General features: G+C 48.9%; 1 protein-coding gene across 1 annotated transcript; it reads right to left on the bottom strand.

The window, feature by feature from the left end:
* Window positions 1–10,644: 10,644 nt before the first annotated feature.
* Window positions 10,645–16,466, bottom strand: LRRC10B (leucine rich repeat containing 10B). Its single transcript, XM_073346932.2, has one exon. It carries the CDS (start codon window positions 15,927–15,929, stop codon window positions 15,039–15,041), a length of 891 nt encoding a protein of 296 aa, XP_073203033.1. The 5' UTR covers window positions 15,930–16,466; the 3' UTR covers window positions 10,645–15,038.
* Window positions 16,467–16,774: the final 308 nt, after the last annotated feature.

Here is a 16,774-nt window from a genome sequence, read left to right as displayed (position 1 = left end):
TAGACTGTTTCACATTCTTTCAGATTGGTTTGATTTTTATTAACTCCAATGTCTAATTATCACAGTGGAGAGGATGACTTTGGTAAAGCCTGAGCACCTTCTCCCCTTTAATTACGGCATAAGAATGAGGCTCCTGGCATAAGAACACATCCTCCAAGATCTCCAAGAAGACCAGAGTTGGCATTCCTGGTATTTTATTTGTCCACCATGAAGAAGCAGAAAAGGGCATCAGCCCAATTTCCTGTAACTCCTTTGCAGGTCTGTTAAGCACAATGGCACAGAAGAACTAGAAAGCGGATTGAAAAATGCCACCTGTAAGCCTGCTGTAAACACTCAGTCACATCCAGTTATGGGCCTGGAAGCATGTTTGGAGCAGAGCACAATTGACATCTGCTCAGCATGGGGAGGCCCAGGGGAGCTGGTTACTGCTCCCTGATTTGCAGATTGCCTCTGCGCCACTCTTCGCCTGGGACAGGCTGCTGTAACCTATACCCACTGAGCACAGCCACAGCGCAGCACACCCTGGCCACTGCCCCTCCCCACCCCGACATGCCCCTTACACTGGGGCCGAGTGGTGGTGCAGGGGTTCTGTTCTGCCCTGCCGGAGGAATTCTCAGCTGATGGGATCTGGCTGCTTTCCAGTCCCTTGAATGTATTATATTGGGGTTCTTTGTAGCTCCAGCTGAGATTACAAAACCTGCTGTTCTCACAGAGCATGCCGACATTTTCAAGAACTGAATATTTTTTCAGGTAAACATTCCTCTCATCTTGATCCAGTAGCCACCCCTGCCATCAGCACACCAAGAAAAATACCACTTGCAAACTGAAATTGCCTCCAGCAGGAATTAGACCACGCAGTAAAAGCAGGGATTGTCACTAGCATGACAGGAGCTACAAACAGTCATTTACAAACTGCTATTTACCAGTTAGAGAAAAAGCCCCAAACAAGCAAACTCAGTCTGTCTGGACCCTCAGCAGCATAGGTGAGCAACATAATGTCCACATTACGCCAGACTTTGAAGACAATGGGCCAGATCCTCAGCTGGTGCAAATCAGCATGGCTGTGCTGAGCATCTGGCACATTACACGTACACTAACTGGCTCCTCCGGAGTGCAGGATGTGAGGCCAGAGTATTAAGCAATTCAACTGTCTGAAGAGTCATCGCGAGTCTATTTTTGACTGATTTTAACCAGGACAAATTCCTTTGTCCACCTTTTGGCATCAGTTCAGCATAAGAAAAATTCCAGTACCAGACTGATGAGACACATGAAAGACTCAACAGAGCTGCAGTCACTTGACATCATCCAAATATTTGGGGGAAACTCTAGAAATCACCTGACAAAGGGGCACATCTTAGGCCAAGGAAAAGTGTGATCTGCATCCCAGATGTAGCATTGCTGCAGGTGGGATCAAACTACCGTCACTACGATCAAGAACAAGGAATGACCACAGGACTATTGTTCCAAGCTAGAGTCAATACTTGGCCCATTTAGCCCAACCTGTCCAGGTCTGTGAAAATAGAAGAAACTCATGCTCAAAGGTATCAGAAAAGAAGCAGGTCCAGCATTTATCTATTTTGATCCAAAAGAACAGCTGATGCTACAAGCAGATGCATTTAAGAATGAACTTATTCTGCTCTTCCAGAAGGGCCACCCCTCTGTTATGCAACCAGTTCATTCACACCAACAGGGGAACATTATGCACAAACAGCAAAGGAGCTATAGGCACTGGTATTTGGCTACAAGCGCTTTCATCAATATAGGTATTGATCCCCACGTTAGAGTTAAATCCAGCCATGAATTATTTCCATCAATCCTGAAATAACCATTCACTGCAGGATTCTCCAATGGCAGATGCAACAGCCACGCTGTGTATCGTCCACGGAGAGAGAGGCCTGTTGACAAGCTGTTAAAAAATAACAAAAATCCATTACTGATAACAACAGCGAAAGAATGAACATGCAGGACCACATGGGAAATTCTGAAGTGCCAGGAAGTGATCGGAAAGTGACAGAGGCAACTAAAGGGGAAGAACAAAATACAACTTTGGAATTAGCAGTAGGGGGTAGACTGCTAGATATTGAAAAAGGAATGTCCCTGCTTCATTGCCAAATAATGGAAACAGAGAGAAGCAATCTCATTTTTGAATGGTGTAATCTTTAAAAGCAAGAAAAAATAAAATAATTTCCTAGCGGTTCTTGCTCTCTGAAGATGTAGGGGCAAATCCTCAGCTGGTGTAAACTGGCATAGCTTTACTGAAATCAATGACGTTATGCTGATTTGCACCAGCTGGGCATCTGGCCCATCAAAGTCAGTGGATTACTGATTTTAGGTGTATAAAACCAGCATAAGACCAGGAAGAAATTCTCCTAGCTGTGAAGTACTGAGCAGTTAGGTACCCGTAAAGGGATGTCTCATGTCACACACGCACTTCCCCCTCTCTCAATGACTAGGTTGCTTTTCCTTGTTCCCTGGTCAGTTCCTTCCAAAGCAAGAGGCAAAAATAATCCCACCAGGCAATTAGCAAAACTAATAGGCAGAAACTCCAGAGCCCCAGGTCTGCGGGGAAGAGGGGAGAGCACTAATCCACTGGGAGGAGAACAAAAATTCAGACAAGTGATTTCATTGATTTCCAAAGATACTATCTCATTTGATTCTCTTCTTGAATACTAAACCACACTGTTATTAGTTCTTATTGCAGTATCTGGTACAGAGTAAAACAAGGGATATATGTGCCTTGAAAGGTAACAGATTTTTAACATGGAAGAATAAGGTATCTCCTAAAAATGCAACTACTGGACAATTTCAAGAGATATCCCAATTAAATAAAACTCCAGGGGGCAGCAGCATCATGGTGAGCCCAACCTTGAAGGCAGTTTAAGCACCGATAAATCAAGCCTGGATTGTTGCTGAAAAGCCAAGTCTAAACAGTGATGCTTGGTAAATGAATGCAGCGTAAACCAGGTGGCTGCATTGCAAATCTGAACAGAGACAGATTTGACAACGGTTGCCGAAACTGCTCTTCTGTGAATGGAAGGACCCTTGGCAGGTCGTAGCAGCAAATCCAAAGAGCCATTTAGCTACAGCTCTCTTGGGAACAGCAGAACCTACTGTACTGGTGTCAAAGCCAGCCTCTCCCTGGATTAGCCCCCCAATCAAAGCAGTGTCCTGGGGTATGGCCGTTGTCGCATACTAGCTGCTACTTGGAGCCACAGGTGAGAGTTGGGTGTAAAATGAAGACCAATGAAAAAGAACCTCTCAAGCGTGCAACTGTCTTGACTTTCAGAAGTACTACCTCTCCTTCTACACCCCATATTCCCCTACAAGGCAGCTATGCAGAGAAATGCCTATCGCCAGCATGCTAAGTCTTCTTTGGCAGACGAGACCTCCTGGTCCAATGGCTGGAAAGGCACTGAACCAGCATACTGTGGAATATGGAAGACTTGACCAGGCACAAAAGATGTCAACCTACCCACTACAGATAATGAAGTTCCCAGTCATTGAGACCTTTGGACCTTGGGTCTTTGACTTCAGCAGTCAAGAGAGTGAGACTTCTCTCTTAAAAAGCCTTACACACAGGCATTCCCACATCATTAAGAGCCCACAGCCACAAGAGAACGCACAAGAAGCTGTGGCATCAGCATCATGTACAACGGCCAGTCATATACATAATATATACTTCAAGTACATAAAAGGTTATTACAAAGAGGAGGAAGAAAAATTATTCTCCTTAAGCTCTGAGGATAGGACAAGAAGCAATGGGCTTTAATTGCAGCAAGGGAGGTTTAGGTTGGATATTAGGAAAAACTTCCTAACTGTCAGAGTGGTTAAGCACTGGAATAAATTGCCTAGGGAGGTGGTGGAATCTCCATCGATGGAGATTTTTAAGAGCAGTTTAGACAAACACCTGTCGTGGATGGTCTAGGTAATACTGAGTCCTGCCATGAGTGCAGGGGGCTGGACTAGATGACCTCTTGAGGTCCCTTCCAGTCCTACGATTCTATATGCCTACTGATGTCAAGGGGTAAACTCCAGAGGAGAGGGAGCTCAGAGGCACAAAGCCCAAGCACATTAACAGGACAGTGTACTGCAGGACTAATCTCAGTGCCAAAGAGCTGCAATGAGTTCAGAGAAATGTCTCATTGCTGCACCAACAGAAGGATGCGCTGTGGAGGAGATAGGCCCAAGGCCCTGAGGGCACCAGTGGCCCAGGCAGCCAGTCAGTCTTTGCCTAGGCACCCTGGAAGGAGCAGATACCACCAACACCACCAATGGTCATGGCCTTGAACACCCAGTTAGAAAGAAAGAAAGACTACTCAAGGAACCAGTAAAAGATACAGGGCTAAAGTATCACAACGCTGCTGAAGCGTCACCAAAAGCCAGGACAAACACCGCCAGAGCTGGCAAGTCCCCAGGCAGCCCCTTCACCGAAGGCAGTCTGAAAAGAATTGGCCATGGAACACTAAGGAGCAGACCACACACTGCAGGAGTGGACTGCAGGAGTTGGCCATACCTCAGCCCTTCAGAGCTCAGGCAGTTCTAGCTTTGTCTCATGCTTTAAGGCCAGAGGGTACCTTTGCAATCATCTAAGCTGACCGCCTGCACATTGCAGGCCACAGATCCTCACCCACCCACTCCTGCAGTAGGCCCATAACCTCTGGCTGATGGGCATGCAGAAAGACGAGCAAAGAAACGGTGACCTACTCCTTTGGTTTGGTACATTGTCAGCAAGTTGACCAGCTTGCTACAAGTGAGCCAATGATACCTCATGGAATGCCAGCAAGATCATGGCAGACCATTGACAGTTGTTTGATTCCTTGTGTGGAACAACAGACACGATATGAATGTTGTGCAATATTATACTAACTTCTCTGAACTGGAAATCCTGAATACCACTGAAAGTACCACAAACGGAGGGCCATACCCACTAGACATGGAATCCCTAGAAAGACTGTCTTAGACAACGGCCTTTGTTATTCCTCAGAGGAATCTGCAATCTTTGCCAGTGCATGAGTTGGTAAACATAGCACAGTTAATCTGTGTTATCCACAAAGCAACAGTCTTGCTAAGGAACCAGTCCAAAGGACAGAACGTATACCGGTCAAAAGCCAAGGCTGATGGCAAAGGTTCTTCAGCCTCTATCAGAATTCACTTATTGACTTTAAAGTGTGATTCTACTCTGAAAAGTGACACTATAGAAATGGCACCGTGATGTTCTACATCTGTCACCTCTCAATGATTCCAGGTCAAATGTGCTTAGTATACAAGTAAAAAGAAGCCAGCCACTAAAACTCACCTTAGGCTCTGAAAACTAAATTTAATTCTTTCCTTCTTCGACATCATCACCAGCTAGAGAGTTTCTGCAGGCCAATTTTGACCTTTGTTGGCAGCTCTGCAGCCCCCTATCTTCTGATTGTGTCCTCAGTGACACTGGTGAAACCCCTTCACCTTCAATGGGGTTGCACATGTGTAAATGACTGGAACGGAGGCATGGCTGCATGGCAATCAGGAGATGCGACTGTAGCATGTGGTGACAGACCTGAGTGAGCTTTGATCTAGCCCGAGTTACAAGAACAGTAAAGCTGGAGCAGCAAGGGCAGCTGCCTGGGCACGGCCCACGTGCCCAGGACCCTGGGCACACACTCAAGCAGCTGCCCTCCATTCTGTCGCAGATTCACGGCTATCCTTACTCGAGCTCCATCACAGCTATCTTGGATATGTCTATACATGCTGCAATCACACCCCTGACTGCAGTGCAGACAGACCCTGAGCACACAATTCTGCCGATGGTGTCAGTGCAGCTCACTCAGGGCTAAGAGGTGTGAGAAACAGTCAAAATGTATTTTTCTCAATAAAGCAACCAGATATTATTCATTATTTTCAGGTGCCCCCAAATGTGCTGGGCCTCTGAAAACACTCCGGGAGTAGATCTGCTGAGCAACCCCCTGCCGGTTTTGCAGACTCACTTTTCAGAGTGGAATCACACTTCAAATCACCAGTCCATGTACCAACCCCTTTTCTCAGCACACAGAAATGGCTGAAATAGCAGCTCTCTGAACCTGCTGAGAAGATCCCTAGTCTACATGAGCAAACCAGAAGCTGATAAAAAGCCCTGGGCCGGTGTTCGCAAACCTTGCACCTCCTATGGCACACACAATTTGTGAATCGCTAAGACAACACGCCCTGTGCCAGCCAAACCAATGTCACCTACTAGAACAGCACAAACACCTCTACCAGGAAGCCAGAGTACCAAATATGGCCCAAGATTGAAACCCAAGAAAGTCAGGGATTTGTATACTGCCTCCTATGACTATTGGGCGTAGGTGGATGATTGCCCGGAGACATCGAGACTTCTCACGTATACGTTGCGAGCCAGAACCTCAGCTGGGGTAAATCGGTGCAGCTTCATTGATTTTAACGGAACTAGGCCAATTAATACCTTCTGAGGATCAGGTCTTGTGTATGCTTGGATTGTTTCAGTGTAAAGAGCAGAATGGTCACATGAAACCACTTGCCACAGTCAATGCGACTGATTCGTATTTCTCTTCCAGCAGACACTGTACATATGAGAAAGGTTCTCTGAAGGGACAGGTAACAAAATGTGCTCTTCCCTTTTGCAGTGAACCTGCTCATTTTGTTTACCCTGAACATTTCAGATTCATGCCCTTCTAAAGAGAGACTTCCTCTCTGCTAGGCTGCCTTATGTTTGCAGTCAGCAGGAGCAGATGGAAACAGAAGCATGCTCCTAACAACTGTGATTAAAACAAGACACAAAGCAGTGCACGCTGGATATTGGAGAATATGCCACTTATATACATACAGATCCTATGCTCTATACTGTGACCCAAAGATGCACACATGCCATAGCAATTTGCATACAGTGCTAGGGCTGTGAAGTCTCACTTGGATTCCTGCAGTGTCAGATTAGCTCAAGACCAGATCTGCACATGCTCTCCTGGAATGCAGGCCCAATCCCGACCCGTGCAGATGCAATTGTTGTGCCTGGAACCGGCCTCCCAGATTGGATCCCATTCCTTTTGTGGACCCTCTCTTGACTCCCTCCAGCTAATGCCCTCCATGGGAGTGAAAAATAGGCAGTCTAATGCCACAAGGGAAGCACAACGCAGACAGTCAGACGGAGAGAGCCTGGGGAAGTCAGACTCACGGGAGTATTTCTTCAGGTATGTTGGCAACAAGAAGAAAGCCAAGGAATGTGTGGGCCCCTTACTGAATGAGGGAGGCAACCTAGTGACAGAGGATGTGGAAAAAGCTAATGTACTCAATGCTTTTTTTGCCTCTGTTTTCACTAACAAGGTCAGCTCCCAGACTGCTGCGCTGGGCATCACAAAATGCGGAAGAGATGGCCAGCCCTCTGTGGAGATAGAGGCGGTTAGGGACTATTTAGAAAAGCTGGACGTGCACAAGTCCATGGGGCCGGACGAGTTGCATCCGAGAGTGCTGAAGGAATTGGCGGCTGTGATTGCAGAGCCACTGGCCATTATCTTTGAAAACTCGTGGCGAACCGGGGAAGTCCCGGATGACTGGAAAAAGGCTAATGTAGTGCCAATCTTTAAAAAAGGGAAGAAGGAAGATCCTGGGAACTACAGGCCAGTCAGCCTCACCTCAGTCCCTGGAAAAATCATGGAGCAGGTCCTCAAAGAATCAATCCTGAAGCACTTGCATGAGAGGAAAGTGATCAGGAACAGCCAGCATGGATTCACCAAGGGAAGGTCATGCCTGACTAATCTAATCGCCTTTTATGATGAGATTACTGGTTCTGTGGATGAAGGGAAAGCAGTGGATGTATTGTTTCTTGACTGTAGCAAAGCTTTTGACACGGTCTCCCATAGTATTCTTGTCAGCAAGTTAAGGAAGTATGGGCTGGATGAATGCACTATAAGGTGGGTAGAAAGCTGGCTAAATTGTCGGGCTCAACGGGTAGTGATCAATGGCTCCATGTCTAGTTGGCAGCCGGTATCAAGTGGAGTGCCCCAGGGGTCGGTCCTGGGGCCGGTTTTATTCAATATCTTCATAAATGATCTGGAGGATGGTGTGGATTGCACTCTCAGCAAATTTGCGGATGATACTAAACTGGGAGGAGTGGTAGATACGCTGGAGGGGAGGGATAGGATACAGAAGGACCTAGACAAATTGGAGGATTGGGCCAAAAGGAATCTGATGAGGTTCAATAAGGATAAGTGCAGGGTCCTGCACTTAGGACGGAAGAACCCAATGCACAGCTACAGACTAGGGACCGAATGGCTAGGCAGCAGTTCTGCAGAAAAGGACCTAGGGGTGACAGTGGACGAGAAGCTGGATATGAGTCAGCAGTGTGCCCTTGTTGCCAAGAAGGCCAATGGCATTTTGGGATGTATAAGTAGGGGCATAGCGAGCAGATCGAGGGACGTGATCGTTCCCCTCTATTCGACATTGGTGAGGCCTCATCTGGAGTACTGTGTCCAGTTTTGGGCCCCACACTTCAAGAAGGATGTGGATAAATTGGAGAGAGTCCAGCGAAGGGCAACAAAAATGATTAGGGGACTGGAACACATGAGTTATGAGGAGAGGCTGAGGGAGCTGGGATTGTTTAGCCTGCAGAAGAGAAGAATGAGGGGGGATTTGATAGCTGCTTTCAACTACCTGAAAGGGGGTTCCAAAGAGGATGGCTCTAGACTGTTCTCAATGGTAGCAGATGACAGAACGAGGAGTAATGGTCTCAAGTTGCAGTGGGGGAGGTTTAGATTGGATATTAGGAAAAACTTCTTCACTAAGAGGGTGGTGAAACACTGGAATGCGTTACCTAGGGAGGTGGTAGAATCTCCTTCCTTAGAGGTTTTTAAGGTCAGGCTTGACAAAGCCCTGGCTGGGATGATTTAACTGGGAATTGGTCCTGCTTTGAGCAGGGGGTTGGACTAGATGACCTTCTGGGGTCCCTTCCAACCCTGATATTCTATGATTCTATGATTCTATGAGTAGCATGGGGCAGCCAGGCAGAAGAGCTGGGGAGCAGCAGAAGTAATGGCCCCAACAAAAAAGCAGAGCAAGAAGGAGGGGAGACTGTTATTTCAGCATCCAAATGCCTTTCTGTGGGACTGCAACAAAAATGTGGCCACCTACAAACTTTGTGCTTGTCATTATGTTGCACACTGGGGCCAATCAGACCTTCAAAGTGATAGTGGGGATAGAACTCAGATCTCCTGCTTTTAAAAAAAAAAAAAAAAAAAAGCATAGACTCCTGCTCCTTGAGCTAAAGGGGAATCTTCCTTAGCTATCAGCAGTAGAGTGCTCTGACATACAGAAGAACATTTCTGATTTTATACAATGGAAAGCAGTGGTGTGCATACATGCCACTCTCTATGCATGCAGGTTGTCCCATTCGTACATAGAGGTGTGAATGCCACTATCTTGTATTACTATAGTGTCTTCAATCCCAAAGCACTTCAGACACTATGAACCGGGGTAGTCAATAGGCAGACCGTGAGCCAAATCCAGACTGCCAGAGGCTTTTGAATGGACCATGAAATCTTTTTATTTACTTATTATCTTTATTGTTATTGATGTGTGAAAAATGTTTCTCTGGAGTCTGGACCTTGACTATACCATTACCAAAAAATTCCCCTGCTATAAACCATTCAGATAGCACCTCTGAACAGAGCTCACCTTTGGAGTGAAAGGTGGGATCCAGCCAGGATACAACACGCTCTAGAACAGTGACTCTCACCCTTTCCAGACTACTGCACCCCTTTCAGGAATGGGATTTGTCTTGCATACCCCCAAGTTTCACCTCACACTACTTGCTTACAACATCAAACAAACATACAAAAGTGTCACAGCTCACTGTTACTGAAAAGTTGCTGACTTTCTCATTTTTACCATTATAAAATAAATCAATTGGAATATAAATATTGTACTTGCATTTCAGTAAGAGCAGTATAAACCAGTCATTGTATGAAATTTTAGTTTGCATGACTTCACTAGTGCTTTTTATGTAGCCTACTGTAAAACTAGGCAAATATTTAGAGAAGTTGATGTACCCCTGGAAGACCTCTGCATTCACTCAGGGGGTACACATATCAATGGTTGAGCACCACTGTGCTAGAACACCAGAGAGCAGGGGCAAAATCCTAATCTTATAAAAGTGCCTGGGAGCACTTTAATGTCCAAACAGAGCAGACTGGACCACTCCGGTTAAAGCCTGGCGCTCAGTTTCTCTCTCTCAGTAAAAAAGCTAAGTCAACCCAGCTGGAATGTGAACTTATGATACCGGGCAGCAGAGCTGTGTCACACCTGATACATAGACAACAAAGCCAACCCTGGATGAAACCCTAGACAATGGCCTCCCAGATCGCGACACAATTCTGGAACTTCACAACTCACAAACATTCCGTATCCCTCCATACACTTGACTGTAGTTCATTTGCATACTGCAGTCTTATTGGTTACAATCAGAGCCGCTTGAAACGCAGCCTTTTTTTTCTGCAGGAAATTCCAACATTTCAAAACCTGGGTTTGCGCCACACCAGCATGGACACAGAAAACGGTGAAATTTCCCATGAAATGAAATTTTCAAAACAATTTAGTTTCAGGTCAAACAAAACATTTCGTTCAGATTTTGACTTTTTTAAAAGTTTATATGTTACTGATAAAAAACAAAATACATTTCTAAATAAAGTTATTTCAAAATGAAAAACCAAAACGTTCCACTTTGACCTTTTCCCAACCCTTCAGTTCCATTTTTATTTCGTAACAACATTTTGTCAAAGTCCCTATGCTCCCGCAGAGAGTTTTGAGAAAACTGTCTCATCTGAACATTTTTTGACCAGCTCTACTTAAAATGTCTTGCAACTCTGACTGTTTTTAAAATCAAAAATGTAAACCTTTGGTCTGAAGTCTTTGGACTGGTCCACAGACACACGCTGTTCCGACAAGTAACTTGGGAAACTCACTGCTGCAGGATGTTATGGGGGAAAAGAACTCAGTGGGATCCACAGGTTCTTATGCTTCAGTGAAAGCTGATCACCATCTGGGATCAGGAAACATTATTGCCCCCTATCACCTTGCTATGGTATTGCACAATTCAATGTATTATGCGGGGGAGCATACTGGCTACTGCCAGAGGCAGGATACCAGACTAGACAGACCACGGGTCTATTATACTATAACAAGGAGGACAGATATTGGCCCAGCTGATCATTGATCTGCTCTAATGCCTCAAGGAAGTGAAATACCAGATGAGATGGACTCACTGCTCTGATCCGGTCTTCGGAAGACTAAGAGACCTTCCCTCATCCTGGCTGGAGCAGGACAGTAGAAATTCACTCCACCTTCACAAATGGGCAGTAGGATTTAGACTTCATGCTCAGTGAGGCTGCGGATTAAGATAACCAGGGCCAGTCAGCCTTTAGCACAAGCAGTGTTCCTGTGGGTACCTGCATTCTTGCCACACATACCACACAGTCAGATTCCTGGGCTGACTCAGCAACTGCGGCCAGTTCAATGTCCCGCTCCAGCAGAGGGGGCGGGACTGAGATAACTTGCTTCTCAATCCCCGCCCCTGACCTGGCAGCCTCTTGCTGACTCCGGATGTTACTATAAGAAACAGCAAAGGAAATCATTTGAAATTGTTCCCTTAAGAAGCCTAATAAAACCACTTGAAGCTGATCAAGAGAAGGAGAGCAGAGAAATGACTCAAAACAGGAGGAAGAGGGGAATGAATTAACTACTCCAGTTAAGCAACATTCCTGATCTTGGTAAACAAAACACCTCTAAGAGGTATAGGAATCCCCACCACCAATTTCAAGGGAGTCTGGACAATCAGCAATAAAAGGCCCTTCCCAGGCAGCAGTTTAGCCTCAGTGTACCCAGCTTAATAAACTCATGTGTGCGCTAAGCCTCAGGCAGGCATGCCCCAGTGCACAGAGCTAGCCAGGGCAGGCAGCAGCAGTGGGCTCAGAGAGGAGATCAGTGCGGAGTGCTATGGGGATAACATGCTGTATACCCCTAACTCACAGAGACAGGGGCAGCAGGACTCTGGATCTCTGAAATACAAGGGCCAGGGAAGCACTACGGGCTGTAACTGTCAGGAGACATTCTTTCCCCCTCCACTCGCTGTCATTTCGATAGCACAATTAGAATTTGTTTTCCCAACAGCCACCTGAGTCAGTCTCTCTCACCTCCCGTGTTTGCCCCTTGGCCTGACCTTCCAGCCTCTCTACTCATCACTTCGTGGCCCATTGCAGCTGGGATGGCATATCCTCAGGTTCCACAAGGGCTTTTCAAATGAGGTGGGAGAGAGCAAGAGAGAGAGGACACAGCTGAAATAGAGACAGAGGGAGCACGGCTCAGAAAGAGATACCCCACAGCTCAGACAGAACAACAGAGAGTGAGGACTTGGTTTTCAGGTGCAGATGGGCCAGCTCCAGGACCAAGACTATGCAGTTTGAGCCTCCCCTAGTCACACAGACCAATTCAGCCCCCAGAGCAAAAATGACGCAGACAGGGACAGAGCAGTTCTGAGAGACATGAGTCATACTGTTCCTGTTATCAGTACTGGGCTGATTAATCCCCACCCAAGGCACCTGAACCTGCTACAGAGACACCTGCTACAACAGCACACAGGCCCTGTCAGCTCAGCCTAGAAAAGACCAAAAATCATGGGCTTAAAGCCCCAAAGCAAATTAAAATGTTACTGTGCAGACACACACAGAACCCACCTGAACAAGCCACACCTTGGCCTCATAGTCATGCAGCAGGAAGGGCTCAGCTGGCTACAGGCTGTGCTACAGACCTTTAAAATCCTCCGGCTACCTTCAACCCGCGGATAAATCTACTGCTAGATCTTTATGGGTGGGGAGTGTGGAGTACAGCAATTGGCACTCAGGCTGCACTGGAGGGAACATAAGCACTGCTAAAATCACCCTCCACTCTTACACAGGTAACATCTTCCCACCTTCTTCCAGACACTGCACAAAGCCCCAAAAAAGAAAAGTATGTTGGCTACTGGAATTAGAGAACATCATCAACACAAGCAGCTAGATTGTTCTAGCTCCCTTCTCACTAGCAGACCTCCTATCTACAGGGCACTGTGTAAAACAGAGCTGTGCTCTCACCAAGTATTGAAACAGTGATCCCAAAGCAAAAATGGAAACCAGGACACTTTCCACTAGAAACCCAAGGATGGGCAATTTTGTACCCCAATGTGACAGGAGAGACTGAAACTGACAGGCACTTTTTATTCTGCTGCATGAGATCCAAAAGAAGAGGAGGAGACTTTTCCAAGTGATCAGAACTAGCAAGACTCTTTGCAGAAAAGTAAAGAAGAAAAATGACATAACTTTGAGTGAAAGGAAAAAGACAGTGGAAATGTCTTAATGCTACCTGGCCCCCAGCCAGCAAATCCACAAAAGATCATAGTGGGCACATGGTATAAAACCCAGTTAATCCTCTAAAACCCTGACCAAGGCACAGAGACTTGACAAAGTGTATTAACTTTGGCAATACTGGTATACTTTGCCATGCCAATAAAGTTACTGAGATTGAAGCTGGGCTGAGAGTGAACACAGCCCAGGGAGGAGTGGAGGGGAGGAGATGAAGAGAGGAGGGGAGAGCGCTATGGAGGGGAGCTCAGAGAGAGGTATGGAAAGGAGGGAAGGAGAATGGACCTAGTTCCCAGTGAGGGAGGAGTTGCACTGCAGAGGGAGTCACAAATGACAGCAGCAGGGGAGGGATGGAGGAGAGCGAGGAAGAGTGCAAAAAAGACCGTACAGTTCAGAGACGGGCAGAGAGAGGAAACAGGATTCCCCAAAATGTTAAAAATAACACAGATGCTTGAGAACCCAGTTCCCTTTCCCCAGACCATATGATTCTGTTTACATACTCTTTCCAAATAAACCATCCTGGCAGCAGCCTCCCTGAGAATCAGCCTGGGAGCCTCTTCCTCTCACTACCAGATTTTCTCAGTTTTCTACTTTTTATTGCTTAGATTTGGTACAAATCTAGCCCGCGGGGGAATGGGAGAATGAGCCTGCCACCCCCAGGGGGAAAGAGAGAGTCGGAGAGAGTCCTGCTGCTGCCACCCCACTGCCCCAGACGCACACAGTCCTGGTGGCCCAGTTCACACCAGCTTTTGCTTCTGTGCCCATTTAAGGGAATGGAAAGTCCAGGCAGCCTGCAAAGCAGCGCACAGGGCTCCTTTTCCCACCATACAAAGAGCGGAGGCAAAAACCCTTTCCAGGCCAGAGAGCGAGTGCTGCACACAAACAAGGCTTTCCTATCAGCTTCTTTTCAAAGCTGACAGCTGGAAGGAGCAGCTTGGGAGATGTTTCTCTCTGTGAGTCTAATTCCAGTAGCAGAATAGGAATCTCTAGGATGTGAGAAGCTTTTCTGTTCATGCTCGAACCATGTAGCCCTCCAGGGCGCGGAGTCCAAGGGAATGAAAAAACCCCACCAAACCAAACAGCATGGCTTTTTCCTGTCTTGCTTCTGAGTCCCGTGGCAATGGGCCGGATGGCAAGTAGCAGAGATCACTCAGAGATACCTAACCAAACAGCCATAGATTGTCACATTAAAGTCCTTTCAATTCCAGGCTTCCACCACAAGCTGGATGTTCTGAGAAGGCCAACTCTTATCAATGCCCATCTCAAACAGGGACCATCCTCCTACAGAGCTGGTCCAATGGGATTATCCAACACAACAGCATTGTGGTTTCCCCTGCCAACCCCCACGTCCTGTGGTTATGCAGGATGTCTCAGGGGTGCAGTGACTGCCCAGCACTTCTGCAGATAGATGATACTCCCCTTTGTGGTCTGTGGTCCCAGCAGGGAGACGGTGATCCCTTTGATTCATGGTTTTCCTGTCTCGTGCAAGAAGATAGTGACTCCCTGGACTGGTAGTTGCCCATGACCCTAGTTGGGAGACTGTGGCCCTCCATGGCCAGAGATGGTCCATGCAAACGCCTTGCACCGCAGAAGCGGATATACCAGCCCAACAATGTCCACCAGATTTTCTGAGCAGCAACCATGTTGTTGTAGTACCCATTCTCATGTTTCTTCTGGGGAGCATTCCAGGGCAGAGAAACTGCCTTCAGCATCCTCCAGCAGAGAGGAGTCGTTCCTCAGGGTGCCCTGCATGGCTTCTGAGCCATTCTCCTCCTGTTCATCCTGCTCCTCCTGCTCCCGCAGGCTCTGGAGACGTTCCTCCCTGGCCTCCATCAGCTCCTGGGCCCCATCGCCCACAAGGGTGACAGTGTCAGCCACACAGGGTGGTGCTTTAACTGGATTATGGTCATAGGAAAAGAGCCGTAACCCTTTTAGGTGGGCCAGGTCTGGGAAGTCGATGATCTTGTTGCGGTCCAGGTCAAGGATATGGAGCTGGGCCATGCGGAGCAGGGGCTGTGGGAACTCCTCAAAGCGATTCCCATAAAGCCATAGCCCCCGGAGGCCGGTCATACGCGGCAGGCTGCCTGGCAGTGCCCGGAGTCGATTGTCACCCATCTGCAAGGACTGCAGTGCAGGCATCTGGAGCAAGGCCCGAGGGAAATGGTACAGGTAGTTGTTCTCAATCCACAAGCAGCGCAGAGTCTGGAGCTGGGCAAATTCTGCAGGGAGGCCAAAGAGGCGGTTGCTGCCCAGGTAGAGGCGGGTGAGACGGGGCAGGCGGCATAGTGCCTCAGGCACCTCCTCCAGCTTGTTGAAGTCCAGTGCCAGGATGCGCAGCTCCCGCAGTCCCTCGATTTCCTCAGGCAGCTCACGCAACCCCGTGCCACTGATGTAGAGCTTCTGCAGGCTGCCCAGGGCACACACTGGGCCTGGCAGCCGCTTCAGGTGCCGCCCGGTCAGCTCCAGTGTCTGATCCCCACCACTCAGCTGCTCCTCCGCTCCCGATGGCAGCCGCTCCTCCCTGCCTGAGGACCCTGCGCTGCCCATTCTCATGGCCAAGGGCTGCTGGGATAACGAGAGCCACCGCCTCCAGCGGGGCAGCCCACAGGGAACATGACAACCAGCTAACCTGGTGCACCCCGGATTGGCCTCCTGGGACTAAGACCAGTGCCCCCTCCCCGGTCAGGGATGGGACCGACCAGCCTCCTGGCGCTGGGACTGGTGCCCCCTTGCTCCCCTCCGGCCAGGGCTGGGACTGGTGCCTCTGGATCGCCTCCCCCGAGACTAGGACATGTGCCCCCCTTGGGTGCCCCGTGCCAGGGATGGGGCTGGCTCCCCCTTGCCTCCTCTGCCAGGGCCGGGAGCAGGGCCCCCCAACAGCCCCCCGGCTATGGGGCCGGTGCCCCCGGATCAGCCTCCCGGGACCAGGACCAAAGCCCCCGGGATCCCCCAGCCAGGGCCGGGCCGGTACCCCCTGGATCGCCCTCCCGGGGCTAGCACCCTGCCCCTACCCGGGATCGGCCTCCCCCCCGCGTGGTGCCGGCCCTGCCGCTGCGCGGCCCCCGGTGCCTCCCGGCCTCTCGCTCCGGGGCTCCCGGCTCGGTCTGAGCTCGGCTCCCACACACCCGGCGCCTAGCGACTCGTCTCCATAGCAACCCCCACGCGGGACAGCCCGCCTATGGCGGAGCCGCTCGGGCGGGCTGAATTCAGACCCCGCCCCTATGACACGCCCACTCCCGAGGCCGCTGCTGCGGGACTGGCTGTACCCGATAAGGGCTCGCTCGCGAGGCCCTGCCCCGCCTCCAGCCGACACGGGCCTCGCCCCCCCCCCCGCCCCCGCGCACAGCCTCGGCTACACTCGGCCCCGCCCCCAGGACCTGTATCCTCACGACGACCTA

The sequence above is a fragment of the Lepidochelys kempii genome, chromosome 6 (assembly GCF_965140285.1).
Source record: "Lepidochelys kempii isolate rLepKem1 chromosome 6, rLepKem1.hap1, whole genome shotgun sequence".
In the NCBI taxonomy this organism is placed as follows: domain Eukaryota; kingdom Metazoa; phylum Chordata; order Testudines; family Cheloniidae; genus Lepidochelys; species Lepidochelys kempii.
This window is presented reverse-complemented; position numbering and strand designations above follow the sequence as displayed.

Excerpts from the sequence above, each read along its gene's own strand:
- LRRC10B (XM_073346932.2), bottom strand. The coding sequence starts at position 15,929 with ATGAGAATGGGCAGCGCAGGGTCCTCAGGCAGGGAGGAGCGGCTGCCA.